The sequence below is a fragment of the Taudactylus pleione genome, unplaced genomic scaffold, assembly GCF_031769625.1.
Source record: "Taudactylus pleione unplaced genomic scaffold, aTauple2 ptg000270l, whole genome shotgun sequence".
NCBI classification, from domain to species: Eukaryota; Metazoa; Chordata; class Amphibia; order Anura; family Myobatrachidae; genus Taudactylus; species Taudactylus pleione.
This window is the reverse complement of record NW_028284672.1, coordinates 10,938,924-10,959,565: the sequence shown is the minus strand read 5'-3', so window position 1 is coordinate 10,959,565 and position 20,642 is coordinate 10,938,924. Positions and strand designations below refer to the sequence as shown.

At 47.3% G+C, this 20,642-nt stretch overlaps 1 protein-coding gene across 2 annotated transcripts; it reads right to left on the bottom strand.

Annotated features, from left to right (window-relative positions):
• Positions 1-828: 828 nt before the first annotated feature.
• On the bottom strand, positions 829-20,603 carry SDHD (succinate dehydrogenase complex subunit D). 2 transcript variants are annotated; one of them, XM_088481388.1, is made up of 4 exons: positions 20,367-20,603; positions 5,326-5,430; positions 3,458-3,599; positions 829-1,656 (listed from the first exon to the last, which is right to left on the bottom strand). In XM_088481388.1, the coding sequence occupies exons 1-4, from the start codon at positions 20,410-20,412 to the stop codon at positions 1,491-1,493; spliced, it is 459 nt and encodes a 152-aa protein (XP_088337514.1). In that variant the 5' UTR covers positions 20,413-20,603; the 3' UTR covers positions 829-1,490. The 2 variants fall into 2 exon arrangements, with proteins under 2 accessions (XP_088337514.1, XP_088337513.1); XM_088481387.1 differs by having other exon boundaries at positions 3,458-3,602; positions 20,367-20,598.
• Between the last annotated feature and the right edge of the window lie 39 nt (positions 20,604-20,642).

Genomic DNA, 20,642 nt, shown 5'->3' with positions numbered 1-20,642 from the left:
CAATAGCTGCTAAATAGCGTTTATCTATACGTGATGCAGAATAGTAAGTAGCTTTTTTTCCAGAAAATAACTTATCCCAGCAAATTCTGGTACTTGAAAATGAGGGTCAGCATATTTAAAAGTTGCTAAAGTGAAGTTGAAAAATCGTGAAAAATCCACCTGCAACCAAAAAAACACTTGGGGCATACTTGGGGACCCCCCCCAGAGTCACGTTTGCTAGTTTCTAAGTTTGTACCCCAACATTTATTTTTTTTGCCCCCTTTTTCAAAGTAATTTTTTGGGGTGTCCTTAAGTATTTTTAAAATTTTTTGATGCAGATTACCTTTGGTCTGTCTGAAGGCTGCACAGGGGGTTCCCGCAACGTTGCACCCCAAAACCCCAATTCTGCACTTTTTTCTGCCTGCTATTCATAGGCGAAACTTTTTCGCCTATTACATTGTAGGCGGAAAGTATTTCAAATTGAATACAGGGTAAAAGTCAAACAGGCGAAAAAGACATCATTGGCGAAAAGTTTCCGCCAAAAACACGCGGAAACTGACTTTTCGCCTCAGATTGAATACGGCCCTAAGTGTAAAACATGCAAGTCCTGCAGTTTAAACATAAATAAAATGCATGCGTTCAAACAGAAATAACAAATTAGACTGTTAGCTCTTTACAACAGGATATTACACCACTTAATGTTGAGATGCGCAACTTGCACTTCTAAATTTTGATATAAATTACTGCAACTATTTAAAGCAACACATATTGCCAGGAATACACTGTACACACAGCACAAACTAAGCCTTATACACAACCGTGATTATGAATGTAGTAACAATGCTTCGGTTGCAAATAACTTATTCTTTATTCAAGCATTATATAATGTCTTCCAGGCACAATTAACATTGCAAATAAACGCTCTAACTGTGTTAACAAGTTTATTTAATGCAATAATAACACAATTATTAAAGTACAATTGCAGACAGCGCAATGTACTGATGCCTTCATTTGGAAAACACAAATTTATGTTGATTAGATTGATCAGCCTGGCACAACCGATCTTTTATTTTTACTTGGCAGTCCATCCTATTTGGGACTTCAACTTAAGACGTGAAGCCAGTAGAAAAATGTGACTAAACTCTGACAAATGAAATAAAATATGAATTATATATTTTGTAAGGTTCTCCTGCAATGAACAGAAATCGGTACTGTAACTTATAGAGCACGTTCATGCTCTTCAATCTACGAATTGTACCTATAGGAAATAGTAGCAATCCACTACTTTACCATTTTTGTGGCATGATTTAGCCTCATTAAATGCTTGTATGCAATAGTGTGCGGAGGGTTTTGTTGTAGAATACACCACATTAGCCCAGTCCAGTCCTGAAACGATTAAATGTACGAATCTCCACTCCACAGTATGTCAAGTGGTTACAGTTACTGTCCATTGTATTGTCCCCTCTACCGTATAAAACTATGGTGTTGATATACATTCATCTGCTGATCATTTACAGACTCCAGAGCATGGCGACTGCTTTGCAGATGCCGACATCATTGTAGTTGAAGTAACACAGGCCGGCAAATGTCAAGGACGAGAGAGCGAGCAGTCCGATTTTGGCTAGCTTGACCTTTGGCTCTCCGTGAACGTAGTCAGTCACCACTTGCCCAAATCCCCTTAAAAACAAAAAAGGGATACAGCTTAGACAACTTTCAATAACACAGATGTCACCATATAATTTTATCTTTTAGCAGAGCTCATTTATGAAGCACAAAACAGCTTGGGAGAGTTAGAAATCAGCTTTGGTCCCAGCGTGAGCCAAGATACAAAGAAAAGTCTACACAGTATATACTAAGCAGCGGCTTTTAGCTGAAAATTTAAAGCGGCACAAACATTAAGTGTAAAGTCCACTGTGCTATACACAATGTTAGTGCCGCTTTAAATTTTCATCTTAAAACCATCCGAGAAGTGGCGGCTAATACAGTCCACCGCTTCATAAATATAGCCCTGAAACTCTTACGTTTACTGAGAATGATGGCTGAGGAGCAGAAGCCAAATCTTGGAGATGGACGTATTGAGAGTGCCCATTGGGAAGTATGGAGTAGTGCCAAAGCAAGCTTTCATTTTGCAGACTGTGATTATTGAAATAAAATAAACATGCGGAGATGATGCATTTCACATTGCTTTCTGTGCGTAGAGGTGCATGGTCATTGTCACTCTGCCAAAGGACTCAAACTTTTGCATCAGATAAGACCTGGCAGAGATCGGGTCTTGACATATACCTTTAAATGGACCAGACATCTCGGTTTTGTATATTCAAGATTCATTGAGGTCACAAATGAGGCTGAAAATGCTGAATTTTAGGAGAAGACTAGAACATAAAACATCACAGTATGGTGGGGTAGGTACGTAGAAATCTTGTTAGAATTGTACACTGTAGTGTGGTATACTTTCTGTAACACTTTTTTTTTTACAGATGTGTATATAACAGTGTATACAATGCCTGTCCTCTAGTTTGTAGATGAAGACTGGAGAAAAGGCACGGTATGTTGTCCTCTTTATAACTACAGCTCTCCATGTTGAGTCATCCAGATATACAGTCATGGCCAAAAGTTTTGGGAATGACACCAGTATTGGTTTTCACAAAGTTTGCTGCTTCAGTGTTTTTAGACCTTTTTGTCAGATGTTACTATGGTATACTGAAGTAACATTACAAACATTTCCTAAGTGTCAAAGGATTTTATTGAAAATTATATTAAGTTTATGCAAAGAGTCAATATATGCAGTGTTGACCCTTCTTTTTCAAGACTTCTGCAATTCGCCCTGACATGCTGTCAATCAAATTCTGGGCCACATACTGACTGATGGCCGCCCATTCTTGCCTAATCAATGCTTGGAGTTTGTCAGAATTTGTGGGTTTTTGCTTGTCCATCCGCCTCTTGAGGATTGACCACAAGTTCTCAATGGGATTAAGGTCTGGGGAGTTTCCTGGCGATGGACCCAGAATTTCGATGTTTTGTTCCCCGAGCCACTTAGTTATCACTTTTGCCTTATGGCAAGGTGCTCCATCATGCTGGAAAAGGCATTGTTCATCACCAAACTGTTCTTGGATGTGTGGGAGAAGTTGCTCTTGGAGGATGTTTTGGTGCCATTCCTTATTCATGGCTGTGGACTTAGTCAAGGGAGTGGGCTCACTCACAATTTTGCCTGAGTAGCAACCCCACACATGAATGGTCTCAGGATGCTTTACTGTTGGCATGAGAAGTTGCTCTTGGAGGATGTTTTGCCTAAGAACACAGCCATGAATAAAGAATAGTACCTATTCTTTCTTTACCCCACATGCAAAAAAAAAATGTATGTATTTACACCCCTTGCATTGCAATATGGTTTGTTCAGGTTCACAGTTCAGTGCTATGTCTCTCTCTATTCCCAAGTCTGAATCAGGCCCTCTCTGCGGGTCACGTGAATTTTCCTTACCAGTGCCCATGGAGGGTGAGGGCTGCAGCAAGTGAGTAGTCCATAGCAGCTCCAGGATACATATAAGCTGCAGGTATAAGGCCTAGCAGGACCACACTTACTGCTCTCTCACTTGTCCAGTGTAAGGATGCGGCTTTAGACCCTGCTGAAAAAAAAAAATAGGACAAAATAGTTGTAACTCTATGCTGCACTGTAATAATATACAGCCCTGTCATGCTGGTCAATGTTTCTCTAACAATATTTATCTTCAGCCAATAATCAAAGTTTAGCATTGATAATTCTGTATCAGCGGTATTGTGTGCTCTACAGATTGGCACTTCCCTTCTCTCTAATCTCCCCCCATCTATACCTAGCAATGATTCGGGATGTAGTTATTATCCTGGCTGATGCCAGAATACCGACACCAGTCAGTATCCCGGGTGCCAGTATCCTGACGGTAATAATTGTGGTTAGGGGGAGGGTTAGGGGTAGACACTAGAGGGAGTGGCAGCAGGAGGTGTGGGGGAAAGGGGGGATAGGTTTAGCCTGCGGGTAGGAAGGGTTAGGGAAAGGGTAGTATACTTACCTCCTTCTGTCAGGATTGTGACCCAGTTGGGATGCCAGCGTCGGGAATCTGACTGCTAGGATCCTGACCGCCGGCATCCCGTACCCACCCCTGTGCCTCATGTACTGTACTGATAGGAATGCATACAGCAGAGCAGCAGGCAGAAGGGGACGGTGTCCAGGAAAGCAAAGAGAGCTGTGGTAGCAGCAGTAGCTGACAGACCAGCTGACAGGACAGAAGACAATGGGGGAGTTTGCATGATTTAGGGAAGCTAAGATATGTAGTCAGACGGTTCAATTCATCAGCAGGCAAACAGCAGAGAGGGAAGTTCATTAGTTTACAATGTTAACCTGTACAATAATAGTAACACAGGAAATGATGACACCAAGCTTCATAGCTTCCCAGGATCATGGTGATGGTTATCGCATATGTAATATAGTATGTCTTTTTCCTTTTGTTTAAAGAATGTTTACTTTCTAAAATACCCAAGAATACCACTCCAACTTGATGAGCAATGACTTCAGACCAAGCACGGTGATTGTGAATTCTATGGCAACATACCTTGGACCAACACAACTGCTATTAGAACTGCAGCGTCGTCATTTGGGGGCAGCTGCTGTGCTAAAATATGCTAATGCCACGGGAGGTGCCTTGTGTAAAGAGGCCTCCTGATGGCTTCTGTGGTCCGAGGTCGCAGCATCTGATCACTCTGCGTGACCATCGGTCATCTGGGGTTACTCAGGATGGCCAGTGTGATCAGGCAACTGAAGCCAGTTAAGCTGAGTACAAGGACGCAGCCACTTGCTTCACACCGCCCAGAAAAGGGTCAGATAGATACACAACTGGTTTTCTGGGATGACGCTTGATGCTTCCCCAGCTCCGCCCCCAAACGGCTGGAGCATGCCAATCAGGCTGCGGCGTGTGGGTACTGTGAAGTACAGATCTTGCGCATGTGCAGATCTTCAAACATCAGAGTTGTACACAAACCATCGAGTCTGCGCACAACTCTGTATCAGCCCCATAGAACGATAAACCTTCCCTGCGATATAATCTTTAATCCAGACCACTGATACTTTTCTTCTGGTCATAGGACCAACGACATAAGCTCACACAAACGAGCTGAGCATGAGCTATCGGCTGAAACTGAAGGGTGTTAGAGCACTGGATGAACCTGGATAGTCTGTGTAACATTTTTGCAATACAATAGCATAATTGTTATAATCTGTAAGCCATTTTAAACACTCAGCAAGAGAAGAGTAGACTGATTAGATGTGCACAACAAATAAACCACAGGACGTTTGCAGAGGTGATTCTTCTGGCATACCATGACGATTTGGGGAAACGTGGATGGGGAAAACTTGTAATGAGAGGCGATCTTGTGGCAAAATCGCCGCTGGTCTGGTCAGGAACGATTTACCAACAGCAAAAGCTGAAAGAAGAAGATATAACTGCATTAAAACAAAAATAAACATAATTAGACAGTAAAGAAGGTTTAACTACACCTATAGGCCACTAAGAATTCAAGTAGCAAGTAAAGACCTACTACTAAATATAAATCTATAAATAAGCCCTAATACTGAACTAAATAATACAGATAATGTAACTGTGAAATTTACTCTGCAAAGTATATTGCCATATAACTACCTAATTACTGATAAAAACTAACTTGTTTAAAGCTGCATGCACAAAGGAGTAGCTAAGAGCTTGGTAAAACAAGAGATATGGTAAGAACTTACCTTTGTTATCTCTGTTTCTACGAAGTCCATAGGGTCCACAGGGTGACCTTGGGGTATAGCTGGATCCTGGATCCTCGTGCACCACGGAGTTAAAGCTTTTAGCTGCTCCCAGGATGCACTTGGGTCCAACCTCCCCTATACCCCGCCCCCGAGCCACAGGCACCTCAGTTGGTAAGCAGCCCAGGCCGGAGGAGGAGACGAAACAGAGAGAAGGAAGACTGGAACACACAAGAACCATACTCACAGAAATGGGAGACGGAAAACCGGTGACCAGTCACAGAGCCCATATGAAGCCAGGTGCGTCAGGGCGGGTGCCCTGTGGACCCTATGGACTTCGTAGAAACAGAGATAACAAAAGGTAAGTTCTTACCATATCTCTTGTTTTCTACTTCAGGGTCCATAGGGGTCCACAGGGTGACCTTGGGGATGTCCCAAAGCAGTCCAACTAAGGGCGGGGACGCTCCTGTGCTGATAGGAGAAACCGGTGCCCAAAGGATGCATCCTGAGAGGCAAAGGTGTCAAACGCATAGAACCTCAAAAAGGTCTGAATGGAAGACCAGGTGGCCGCCTTACAGAGCTGAACAGCAGAGGCGCCACGGCTAGCAGCCCAAGAAGGGCCCACAGACCGAGTGGAATGAGCCTTAACAGAGGCTGGAACAGGTAAACCCTCCTGCATATAAGCCTCAATAATAACAGAACGAAGCCAACGGGCTAGAGTCTGTTTGTTGGCAGGCCAACCCCTCTTGTGAAAACCAAAGAGGATAAACAAAGAATCCGACTTCCTCACAGAACTAGTCCGGTCCACATAAACCTGGAGTGCACGGACAACGTCTAATGAAGTCTCCCCAGCCGAAAGATCAGGCGACTGAAAGGCTGGTACAACAATTTCCTGATTAATGTGGAACCTGGAAACCACCTTAGGCAGGAAATCAGGATGAGTGCGAAGCACCGCTCTGTCCTGATGAAAAATCAGAAAAGGGGGACGACAAGAAAGCGCCCCCAAATCTGAAACCCTCCTGGCAGAAGCAATTTCAAAGAGGAAAACAGTTTTAAAAGTTAGCCACTTGAGCTCCACTGACTCCAAGGGCTCAAAAGGCGGACCCTGTAAGGCCCGAAGAACCACCGCCAAATCCCACGGGGCCACAGGTGGCACAAAGGGAGGCTGGATTCTCAAAACTCCCTGGAAAAAGGTGTGTACGTCCGGCATAGCAGCGATCCTGCGCTGGAACCACTCACTTGCGCAGGACCCGAGGCAGCAGAGATATCGGAGGGAACAAGTAAGCCAGTTGAAACAGCCATTTCACCGACAGCGCGTCTATCAGACTTGCGCCTGCGTCCCTTGTCCTTGACCCGTACACAGGCAGCTTGTGATTGTGACGGGACGCCATCAGGTCCAGATCTGGCAGCCCCCACTTGTCCACGAGTAGTTGGAATACCTCTGGATGAAGCGACCATTCCCCGGGATGCACGTCGTAACGGCTGAGGAAGTCTGCCTCCCAATTGAGGACTCCTGGGATGAAAACTGCCGAGAGAGCTGGAAGATAGCGCTCCGCCCAAGCCAGGACGCGGGACACCTCCGACATCGCAGCTCGACTGCGAGTCCCTCCCTGGTGATTGATGTACGCCACCGTGGTGGCGTTGTCTGACTGCACCTGAACGGCCCTTCCGTGAAGAGCGGTGCCGGACGACTGCAGGGCTCTGTATACTGCCCGCAATTCCAGGATGTTGATGGGAAGAATCGCTTCCTCCGCCGACCAACGACCCTGAAGTGACAAGGAGCCTGTCACTGCCCCCCAACCACGGAGACTGGCATCTGTCGTGAGCAGAACCCATTCCGGGATCCAAAAGGGGCGCCCCTCTAGGAGATGAGCCGTCTGCAGCCACCAGGCTAGGGACAGACGCACCTCCGAGGACAACACCAGCATCTGAGAGCGGATCCTGTGTGGCAATCCGTTCCATTCCGAAAGAATCAGCCCCTGCAGGGGCCTGGAATGGAACTGGGCAAACTCCACCATGTCGAATGCCGACACCATGGACCCCAAAACTCTCATCGCTGAGTGCACCGACACTCTGCCACTGCTCAGACAACTGTGAATCCGCAGCTGTAAGGAGGAGACCTTCTCTGGAGTCAGAAAAATCCGTTGCTGACGAGAGTCCAGCAGGGCCCCCAAATGAACCATCCGCTGTGATGGGATGAGGGAGGACTTCTTCCAGTTGATCAACCAGCCGTGCGCCTGTAGACAAGCGACCGTCAGGTGGAGATGTTGGATCAGTACCTCCGGGGAGCTTGCCAGCAAGAGGAGGTCGTCTAGATACGGTAGCAACCGTATTCCCTGGCTCCGAAGGTGAGCCGCCATGACCGCCATCACCTTGGTAAATACCCTTGGTGCCGTGGAGAGACCAAAGGGTAGAGCCCTGAATTTGTAGTGGTTGTGGAGAATAGCAAACTGCAGAAACAGTTGGTGCGATGTTGCTATAGGCACATGGAGGTAGGCATCCTGGATATCCAGGGAGACCATATAGTCCCCCGGTTCCATCGCCAGAATGATGGAACGCAAAGTTTCCATCCTGAATTTGGGAACCCTGAGAAACCTGTTCAGGGACTTCAAATTGAGGATGGGGCGATGAGAGCCATTGGGTTTCTGCACCAGAAACAGCGTAGAGTAATACCCCATCCCACGTTGAGACTGTGGTACGGGTATAATGACCCCCGCCGTCAGCAAGGCCTCTATGGCTTCCTGAACCTGCAAGGCCTTGGTTTTGTCCTGAGAAGGACTTGCGCAAAAACACTGGCAAGGCGGCCTGTGCCGAAAAGACAGGGCGTACCCCTGGGAGACCTCTTCTCGCACCCAGGCATCCGTGGTGGTATTGTGCCAGCACTGGGCGAATTGAAGAAGTCGGCCTCCCACTCTGGAGTCCCCCAGAGGGAGGCCCGTCCCATCACGCAGAAGGCTTATCTTCTTGCTTGGAAGAAGGGCGCCTAGCACTCCAGGCTTGCTTCTTTGGCTTTGAGGCGGTCTTGGGTGCGGACTGCCTCGGGAAGGACTGACCCTTTGCCTTGCCCTGAACCCGAAAGGAACGAAAGGCCGAGCTCCGGACCTTAGCAGGTGTAGTAGCTGGAGGAAGGCTGACTTGGATTTTGCCAGGGTATCCACTATTTTGTCCAGGTCCGGACCAAATAGTAATTCTCCATTAAAAGGTAAGGCCTCCAAGCCTTTCTTTGAATCCGCGTCTGCTCTCCAAGACCGCAACCACAAGGATCTACGAGCAGATACTGCTGCCGCCGAAACCCTAGAGGTCAACAGGCTAGCATCCAACGATGCTTCTCCAATGTAGGAGGCGGCATCTCTCATCTGTCCTAACAACGCCCTCTGGACGTCCGGAGCTTCATCCGTAAACGTGTCCTCCAAGGCGTTGGCCCACCCCTCAATGGCCTTGGCCACCCAGGAGATGGCCATGGACGGCCGGGCTACAGCCCCTGAGAGAGAATAAATAGACTTTAGACAAGTCTCCACCTTCCTGTCCGTAGGATCCTTCAGCGAGGATATAGACGGCAATGGCAAAGTAGCACTCCTGATGAGGCGTGTTACATGGGAATCGACTGCAGGCGGAGTTTCCCATTTCTTACAATGCGCTTCCGGGAATGGATAATTGGACGCCAAGCGTTTCTGTGGCAGGAAACGCTTACTGGGTGTCCGCCAGGCCACCGCCATGTGATCAGTCAACTGATCAGACAAGGGGAACGCTGCAGAAGTAACCTTAGCTTTTTTAAAACTAGGATACCTCGACTTGGGAGCGGGTGCCTCATCCTCAATCAGAAGAATGGCCTGCACCGCCTTAACCAGAGCCCGCACATTGATGGAAGGCTTAGTGTCTACCTCCTGGACTGAGACATCTGAGGCTGAGACATCCTGCACCTCACCATCATCCGAGGACCCCTCAGAATCCGAAAGATGCGCAGCCTGCGCCATGACTGAGCGTTTAGACGCCCTGGAGGGCACGTCACTGCGCAACATCGACTGAAAAGCCGAAGATGCTGCCGCCAAATCTTGGACAGTGTGGGAAAGCGCATCCACCCAGGGTGGAGGAGCTGCCACAGGAGCCTGAAACGGCACCACAGCCTGCTGCGCCACAGGGGTGGACTGAATATACATTGGCAACCCCTCATAGGGACCAACAGGCTGAGACCCCGGGGGAGTCTGCAATAATTGTGGGACACCCGGGGAATGGGGGATGGCAGGCTGGGGCAACGCCCTAGTAGGGGCGGCAGTCGGGACCGACAGACGGTCCGCGATGGACACCAGCACCTGGGAAAACATCACCCATGGTGGCTCCTGCGACATGGGAGGTTTAGACATACCAGGGAGCGCCTGGCACTGTCCGCACAGGCCGTCCTGTGACAAATCCTCCCTATCCACTCCTACAGAACAGCGCCTGCAGGAGAACAATACCGGAGCCCCGGAGTGCTCAATCTCCTCCTCAGACATGACTTAGGAAGAAAACGTGCGCACTCACCAGTGTGCTGAACAACAGCCCACAATATGGTAATGTGTAGCACACAACTGTATGTGACGGACCTCACAAATACGTGATTTATATAGGTGAGGTCTGTAGAAACACCCTTCCCCCGCACACCTGTAGGGCTTGTAGGAGAAGGAAAGGGATAGGTATAGGCTGACAGTAAGTAGAAAAAAGACACAGACAGGCAGCACTAGCAAAAGTCACATACCATGCAGAGAAGATATACTCACTGCACCTTTCCACTACAATCAACCTCCCAGATTCAGTGTCTGGGAGGGCTATAGTGCTGTGTACACTGTACTTGTCGGGGGAGAGGTACACAGGGGGACCGGTCCGCGTGCTCCCTGAGAGTATATGCGCTGCCACTTGAAGAAAATGGCCCCCAGAGACCTCAGAGGAGGAGTGGCCCGAGTATCTGCAGCTCAGCGACGCCAGACTACTAGCTGAAAGGCGCGCTGAGCTAAGGGGAGGAGCCGCTAGACAGGGAAGGCTTCCTCCCCTGGCTAGCATATTTAACCCCCGGGTTGCCGGCATCCCGCTTGCCGCTTAATTTACCCTGGTGGTCTAGTGGTCTGGCGGGGTATGCCTCCGCTGGAGGGGGGGCCCGCCGCCACCGCTAGCGCCCCCGGTCTGTCCCCTAGACCGGGGGCATGGGACTGCATTTAAAAGGAACCCGCGCAGCACCGCTAGCGGTGCACGGCTTACCTTGATCTCCCCGGCGTCTTCCGGCAGCAGTCCCGGGGGAAACCAGAGTCCGGCTAGTACAGACTCTGGCTTCCCCCGCCGCGATCCCCAGTTCAGTGCTGGCGTCGCGGCGCCAGCAGGGAGATGGAGCGGCAGCGTGGGCGTCTGTACAGACAGCCCGGGCGTCTGTACAGACAGCCCATCGCTGCTGCTCTAGAGAAAAAACTTATAGTAAAAATTAAACTAAGTTAAAATAAAAAGCTTTAGGGGGCTGCTCCTGCAGCCCCCCCCCCCCCGCAGGGTGACCAGACTCCGGCCGGGCACCATCTTAAACTGAGGTGCCTGTGGCTCGGGGGCGGGGTATAGGGGAGGTTGGACCCAAGTGCATCCTGGGAGCAGCTAAAAGCTTTAACTCCGTGGTGCCCGAGGATCCAGCTATACCCCAAGGTCACCCTGTGGACCCCTATGGACCCTGAAGTAGAAAGACTCCTCACCCTCACGTTCAAGGCCATTCCGAACTCCCTACATAAGTACTCCCTCTCCGGTCGGCCAATGACCGCCGCCTATCCTCTCCTGGTAACCACAGCTCACAACCAAATCCAAGATTTGTTCCATGTTGCCCTGTTCCACTGGAACGATCACCCTCGTTCTCAGACTATCCCCTAGTCTCAATACTTTCAAACGGTCACCTGTTCTTAAAAGCGTACCAGTCCTCCACCTTACCATTTCACCAAGTAATCTGTCTCACCCTTTCCATCCTCCATCTCTACCACTCCTGCCCTCAGACTCCCTTACTCAGGTCCCACCACCATATGTCTGTCTGTTTGCCTCCCTCCCTTTAGATTAGGGGTGAGCAATAATCAGCCCCCCAGCTGTTGTAGAACACCACAACCCAGCACACCCTGCCACAGTTTTACTATTTGGCTATTCTAAAACTGTTACACGGCATAATGGGATGTGTACGTAGTTCAACAACAGCTGGAGGGCTGCTTATTGCCCACCCCTGCTTTAGATTGTAAGCTTGAATGAACAGGGCCCTCTTCCCTCCTGTTCTAACCACCTACAACTCATGCTCACCAACTACACCTGCTCCTTGACGCCGCTCCTCCGTCACACCTCTAACAGCCTGTTAGATACATACATGCTAATCAACACAGGTTTCAGCTTGCACTGAATAAACCCCTTTCATCCCGAGACCCATTCAGTTGCTGTGTTGTGAGTTGCCGTGTTATTTGTTTACTGCATTGTACTGTCATGTTGTCTGCCCTCTGGATCTGATTCAGAGCCGGACGCTCTTTAAGAGCGCTCGCTCTGAATCAGGGCGTTTTTTTTTTTTTGTTGCGGCCTCCTAGCCACTCGCTAAGCTGTGGGTGACCACCCACAGCTTTTGCGGGCGGCCAGGTGATGGTTGCAACCATCGCGATTATCGGGGCTTGCGACGACACCGTTGTGGTAGGGTCTCGTCCGTCGCAAGCCCCAGAGAGCTTCCTGCTCTAACAGAGCAGGAAGCTCTCCACTGACATGACTGGTGATGTCAGTGGTGCCTCCCACAAACGGCAGGCGTTCCTTCGGGAACGCCTCCGTTTGTGTAGCTACCCCCCCTCTCCGCCTACAAAACGGGACGAGCTGTCGATCAACATAGTCAGCCGCCCCTTTTGTAGTGAGTCCCGGAGCGAGACAATTTCTCTCTCGCACCGGGGCTTGCGCATGCGTGTGGCGCGTGCACAGTACCCCACCATCGACCCGCTTGCGAGCGCTATAGGCTTTTTTAGCGGGGCGTGGCGCCCTGCCCTCCTTCTGGAGGGCAAAATGCACCCTGCCCTCCAGAAGGAGAGCATAAAGCGCCCTGCCCACACAGCCTGCGGGTGCCCTCTTCACCTGCGGGACGCAGTGTCCCGCGGGTGGAGAAATGTGCGGTGACCCGGTCACCGCCGGAGAATAGAAACCGGGCGCATGCGCCCGGCATCTATTCCCCCTGTCTCCATTGCTTGGGGGCTGTCCGGCATGTCCGTAAGTGCCGGGCATGCCCCCAAGTATGACGAAAAGGGGACGCGTCTTATAGACACGCCCCCTTTTCATGACCACGCCCCCTTTTTGGGCGCGCGCACAAAGTTGCCCTCTCTAGCTCCGGCGCCCTGCCTGCCGCCGGAGCTAGAGTGAACACTACGCTATGCGGTCGGGAGCGGGTCTGAATCAGGCCCTCTGTACGGAACTGTGGACCACACATGTAGTGCCATATAAATTAAGGTTAATATTAATAATAATAATAAAAATATTTAATAAATATGTTGGAGGGACAAGCCAGGCTAATGCCAACATAAATAAATACATTTACCTTCATGCCTCATATGTGCATTATGCAGGTTTCGGATTTGTGCCGTCGGTGGTAATCAGTAGGGATGGCCATCGACGTTTCCAAAACATCGATGATGGATGGCCGATGTCAACTAGTTTTGCCATCGATGGCAGTGGACCAATGGATTTCTGCCATTGATGGATGACTGGGAGACAATGAGTTTTTTTTCTCTCTTTACAGCTCAATAACCTTATGTGCACTAGACATCCTGGCCATGCCCAATTAATTTTATACATATATTCCATGGATTGTTAGCATTACACAATACACACTGCCTTGTGTATCCCCCATCCTGTCTTTCAATAGGTCTTTTCTTCTACGGAAATTGTTATTCAGCTAATTTATGGGAATTATGAATTGACTTGTGTCCCAATTTACAGGAACAGCTTGTGGAGGGGAACAGTATGGTCCATTTAAAATGAGAGATCCTGAATGTGGTATGTGCATCTACAGGGATAACTCAAATATTTTCTTCTCTCTGTATATTTTTTTGTGCTTAACTGAATGTAATACATATAGAAAACGCTCATACTTTTATGTACGCCATGATAACTATAGCAGCTTCTCTCTGACAGGTTAAAGGGATTGTCCACTTTGGGATAACTCACCATTGTTAACCAACCACTGGCCCTTAGCATCGCTTAATGGAGACACAAGTATCGATGCTGCCACCCAAGTACCAATCAATATGCAGTTTAGCCACACACATACAGTGCCTTGCAAAAGTATTCATTTTTCAAGTTTTGTTGCCTCACAACCTGGAATTAAAATGGACTGTTTGAAGGTATGCATTATTTCATTCACAGAACATGCCTACAACTGTGAAGTTGTTGTTATATTGTGACAACATAACAACATTTAGGACAACATAACAGAAAACTTCAGCGTGCATAACTATTCACCCCCCTAAAGTCAGTACTTTGTCGAGCCACCTTTTGCGGCAATTACAGCTGCAAGTCGCTTTGGATAAGTCTCTATGAGCTTGCCACATCTTGCCCCTGGGATTTTTGCCCATTCCTCAAGGCAAAACTGCTCCAGCTCCATGTTGGATGGTTTCCGCTTGTGAACAGCAATCTACAAGTCAGACCACATATTCTCAATTGGATTGAAATCTGGGCTTTGATTAGGCCATTCCAACACATTTAAATGTTTCCCCTTAAACCACTCGAGTGTTGCTTTGGTAGTATGCTTCGGGTCATTGTCCTGCTGGAAGGTGAACCTCCGTCCCAGTCTCAAATCACAGGCAGACTGAAACAGGTTTTGCTCAAGAATATCCCTGTATTTAGCACCATCCATCTTTCCCTCGACTCAAATCAGTTTCCCAGTCCCTGCTGCTGAAAAACATCCCCACAGCATGATGCTGCCACCACCGTGTTTCACTGTGGGGATGGTGTTCTTGGGATGATGGGATGTGTTGCTTGTGTGGGTTTCCTCTGGGTGCTCCGGTTTCCTGCCACACTCCAAAAAATATACTGGTAGGTTAATTGGATCGTAACAAAATTAACCCTAGTGTGTATGTGTGTGAGCATGTGATAGGGAATTTAGATTGTAAGCTCCACTGGGGCAGGGACTGATGTGAATGTACAAATACTCTCTGTAAAAGCGCTGCGGAATATGTGTGCGCTATATAAATAACTGGTACTGTAGTAGTAATAATAATAATAATGTGTTGAGTTTGCGTCAGACATAGCGTTTTCCTTGGTGGCCAAAAAGTTACATTTTAATCTCAACTAACCAGAGCACCTTCCTCCATACATTTGGGGAGTTGCCCACATACCTTTTGGCAAACTTAAATTGTTTCTTCTTATTTTTATCACTAAGTAATGGCTTTTTTCTGGCCACTCTTCCAGAAAGCCCAGCTCTATGGAGTGCACGGCTTATTGTGGTCACATGCACAGATACACCAGTCTCTGCTGTGGAACTTTGCAGCTCCTTCAGGGTTATCTTTGGTCTCTGTGCTGCCTTTCTGATTAATGCCCTCCTTGCCCAGTCTATGAGTTTTGGTGGGCAGCCCTCTCTTGGCAGGTTTGTTGTGGTACCATGTCCTTTCATGATGATGGATTTGATGGTGCTCCGGGGAATCATCAAAGATTTGGATATTTTTTTTATACCCCAACCCAGAATTGTACTTCTCAACAACTTTGACCCTGACTTGTTTGGAGAGCTCCTTAGTCTTCATGGTGGGGATGCAATCGGGAAGCCGGCTGACATTATACCGACAGCCGGCTTCCCGACTGTCATATCCCGGCGAGGGTGAAATGCCCGGCATCTAGATGTAGACGCCGCTCATTTTACCGACGCCGGGAGACCGGCATCCCGATTGAAGGGATGCCAGGCGCCGCGAGCAGGGCGCCGCAGGGGGGGTGGGGGGAGGGTTAGGTAGCAGGGCAAGAGGGGGGGGTTAGGTTTAGGCACTTGGGGGGGAGGTTAGGGTTAGGCACCCCTAAGGGAGGGTTAGGGGGGTAGGTTAGTTAATACTTACCTAGGGACAATCGGGATTTCCAGCGCTGTCGGGCTGCCACTGCCGGGATCTGTTCCACTGTCGGCCTGACGCTGCTGGGAATCGAACTGCCGGCCATGCAGCCGGCGGTATTACATACGAATTCCTTCATTGTTTGATGCCTCTTGCTTAATGGTGTTGCAGCCTCTGGGGCCTTTCAGAAAAGGTGTGTTCATACTGACAGATCATGTGACACTTAGATTTCACACAGGTGGACTTCATTTCACTAATTATGTGACATCTGAAGGTAATTGGTTGCACCAGAACTTTTGAGGGGCTTCATAGCAAAGGGGGTGATTACATATGCACATGCCAATTTTCAGAATTTTCAGATTCTTTTTTATATATAATTTTTCTCATTTCACTTCACCAAATTAGACTATTTTGTGCAGATCCATCACATAAAATTCAGATAAAAAAAAAAAAGAAGAAAATTACAGGTTGTAATTAACAAAAAAGGGAAAAAACCAAGGGGGGTGAATACTTTTGCAAGACATTGTATATAGGTAACTAAATTGGATGACATACAGATCTTCAATCCCATGTGCCAAACAGTCAGTGCTGTCTGCAGGTGAATGTGCACACTGCCCAATAGCAGTCCGACCACATTTTCCCAAACGTCAGATAATAGATGATGATCCAATTAGACAATTATTATTGGAATTGCTTTGGTGACAACTTTAATGAGCTAGTATAGAGCACAATTTGACATTCTTAGCTATATAAAAATGATCGCATGTCCTGAGATTAACATGCATAGTTGCAGCCCCCCCCCCACTAATGACTCCCACTGTGAGGGAACAGAGAGCAAGGAATTACGGCCTAAGGCAGTGGTTCCCAAACCCGGCACCGTGGCACCTTGGGTGCCTCGGGACACTTGCAGGAGTGCCTCAGGTTGGTGGTCCTGCACCAAATCAATTATTTATGGTCAAAGTAAATGTAAATATGTGGACAAAAAGAAGCGCAAACCTGTCCTCCACCACATAACTCAGCCTAAGGATGACATGTCAGCACAATTTACTTCACTTTACTACATTTTTTTGAATTTCTCAATAACAAACTTTTGGCTTAGGGGTGCCGTGAAAACAATGCTGATACTCTAGGGCGCCGTGATTCAAAAAAGTTTGGGAACCACTGGCCTAAGGTGTAGAGGTGGGAAAGAAGAAGAGAGCCCTCATCCCGGCATTCACAGAGCACAATATACTAGTGCTTTATATCAAAGGCTCTGCACTGGCAACTGAAATAACTGGAAACTTTATGCTTAAGTAATTTTTTCACCCCTCTGTTGCAGCAGAGTACCACGTTATGTAGGAGATATCCCTCTAGTCTTGCAGACAGAGATTGGTAACTTGGCATGCATGCATAGTACAAACACAGTAGGGCTGATGACGAATTGGGCATACGCTTGTTTGTTTAGCATAACAGTGCATGTTTTCCATATTCCATGCTGAAGCACAGGTGTATTCATCACTGAATAAATATTTTAAAATGTGGCACTAATTATTTCACTTTAGTGAAGAGAGCTGGAAAACATGCACTGCTAGGGCTCCCTTAGGACCGAAGTTGGTAAATACTGTGTAGAATATGCACATTTGTACTGCGCATGCACACAATGAAAGGGGGAAAAAAGATAAAATAAATAAAAAAGTGTACTCCTACCCCTGGATGCAGAACTGACACTGTCAGATTCTTACACACGTGAAGGGGAAGGAAGGTGCCATCAAACGCAGCCCGTGTAAAGTAAGCACATGTTCATGTAATCACACCGTAGGCACATGGAGACACAGATAGGTCTGTCAGTAGGTGTATCATTTGCAAGTGTGTGATGGCGAATACACACTGATGAGGATGACGGTCGCCACTACTAGCTAGCAGCTTTTCATTGGCTCTCTCCATTGGTTGCACATATATTATATGATCTGTGGGCATAATAGATTGTTGTAATTATGTAATTTGGGATGGGGTTTGCTGTGAAGCATTTGTCTGTCTGTTAACACTGTTGTTATAAACAAAGATATATGAAAAACAATATTGCTGCAGTTTGAGGATCATTTGGTTTTTGCTAGCAAATAATATGCTTGTTAGGTATTAGTTCAGATCAATTGTTTTTCAAATTACATATAAATTACACATTTTAATAATTGCTGATATTACATATTTTTTCCACTCCAGTGTTGGGCAAAAGCTGACTTTTTATTATGACTGCATTATTATTGTGCTAAGATACTTCATTATTGTCTAAACACTATATGCAAGAAATATAAAGGTGGGGACTAAACCGCAACATTGTTGCTGATTATAGAATAAAACCAACTTGGTTTTCACATATTTCATTGATCATATATCAATTACAGATTTGTAAAATAATTCTCTTTTCTACAAATTCGCTGATTGTCACTCACTTTCACTGAGATAAAAATTCTTTCTTTGATACGACTCATTTGTAATAGTGAATTGTGTATTGATACATAACAAGCATTTTTCAAGTCTTTTTCTTTTGAAATTGAATTTATATAGGAGTCTGCATACTCACTTATGCAATGTATGTCATATGTTTTTTGTTTGTGTAATATTTGTATTATTCTTATATACATTACTCCTTGGATTTTCTTAAATCCTACATATTTTATAGGCTTTAGAATAAAGGTTATATTTTAACATTGCTCAGAATCCTGTACCGCTTTATAAGAGTGCCCCCAACAATGAGTCTTCTTTTCTCTTTCAATATTTACTTCACTCTCTGACTCGGGGGAGCACCACCAACCCACTATTTATGCACAACTATTGGTGTTTAATACTACCTCAAGTTGATTTTGATTATGCAAACATCCCTACTGTAGTTAGTGTTAATAACTTAGGGGTATAATTCTATGTTTATCCTGTGCGAGCTTCAAACTTTGTCTTTCCACGTTTTAATAAGTGTTAGGAAATTAATTTCCTTACGCAATCATTGGCCTTGGCTGCAAGCTTGTGACATTTATTGTCTGAATAACTAAACAGAGAAGATATAGAGAGGAGATGGAATGAGGACTGCTAATATCAGGGGCAAGTGAACAAAAAAGAATATAGTGCGGAAAAATGTGCACAGACATGACTTAAGAAGATCGGCACAGGTGTAGTAGGTATTACCGCCGGACGCATGTCCAGCGGTTCAAATCCCGACAGCGGCTGCCCGGCAAGGGTGAAAATCCTGATCGTCCCTAAGGTAAGTATCGCTAACCTAATTCCCCCCCCTAACCCTCCCTTAGGGGTGCGTAACCCTAACCTCTCCCCCAAGTGCCTAACCCTAACCTCCCCCTTCCCCGCCGCCTAAACCTAAGTCCCCCGAGGGGGTGCCTAAAACTCCCCTCCCCCTGGGGGTGCCTAACCCTAACCCTCCCTTCCCCTAGCCTAACCCTAACCTGCCGGGGGGGGGAGGGGGGTTGTGCCTACCGCTAAGTCCCCCCCACGGCTGTCCGCACCCGGCATCACTTCGTTCGCGATGCCGGGCGTCGATCTTCCGGCGTCTGGTTAATGACAGGCGTCTAGATTTAGACGCCTGTCATTAGTACCACGCCGGGATTAGAAAGTCTGGAAGCCGGCGGTCGGGATTTAGACTGTCGGCTTCCAAACTACATCCCATCGGCACACAATGCAGACTGCCACATTGGGAAAAGGGTAGAACCCTATCTAACTCATAGGAGAGGGCTACAGCTCCTATCAGGCTGAATAATGTACACTAGAATGCTGACAAGCAGGTTTAGCTATGCTACTGGCTTTCCCCCTTCTTTTACTGGGCTGGAGTGATTTGTCAGAGTAGACGTGCATATTGCAATATGTTTTTTTTTCTTCATTAACATGTTGAACAATGGCGTTGGGGAAGTGCATTACATGCGGGTCAGTGGTGCTGTATAAAGAGATGGTTGGTTGAGGGTGTTATAACATTGAGAACTGCATATGAGTATAATTTGGAAAAGTTTATTATACACTGGACATAATATTGCTTATTTTTAACCACTTCCCTGGCATTGTCACATGGGATGCGACCACGGGCAGATGGGCTTTGCCTGATGCGGTCATAACCTATGTGACTGGGGTAGAGCTCGGCGCATTTCCTGATGTGGGTAGTATTGGAAGAGTGGTATTTTTCAGCGTGTAAATAACATCCAACTTGTATTCAGCTCTATATCAGGCCCTGTATGTGGGACATGGAGCGCTGGGAACAGATCTGGGGGTTTATGGTAAGAAGCAACAAGAGGAGATATATCAAACATTCTAGATGACAGGTGGAGGTGCTGCCCATATCGACCAATCAGCTTCTAGCTGTCATTTATCTAGTAGATTCTATAAAATGATAGCCATGATCTGATTGGTTGCTATGGGAAACGTCCCCGCATGTGGAAGGTTTGATGCACCCCCCTCAGGGACGTATTAAAAGGAGCTGCAGATAACAAGAGGTACGGATATAAAGCGTCTAGTACAGCCCACTAATACTAATGGGGACATGCCAAACTTACTTTCTCCTATACCCGTGCACCTCGTTATAGTATAAGCAGGCAGCAATAACAAGCATACACAACCGTGCTCACCTCTGCCTCCCCGGCACAGGGCGCCCACTCGCATCACAGCCGCCATGTTGCCCAGTCCCCCAGCCAAGGTGACCCTGTGACCAGGAAGTGATACTCCCTCCAGACTATAGGGCTGAGGGGGAAAGCTGGGAGCTGTGCCGCTAGAGGGTAAGTCTTGCAGTCCGTGCTGTACTATATCCTGTCCTAGCAGTGCGAGGTGTGGGGAGTCCAAACCATTGCTGGATCAGCGACCAATCACAATGGCAGTCATGACACCCTCTCAGCCAATAGTTAACG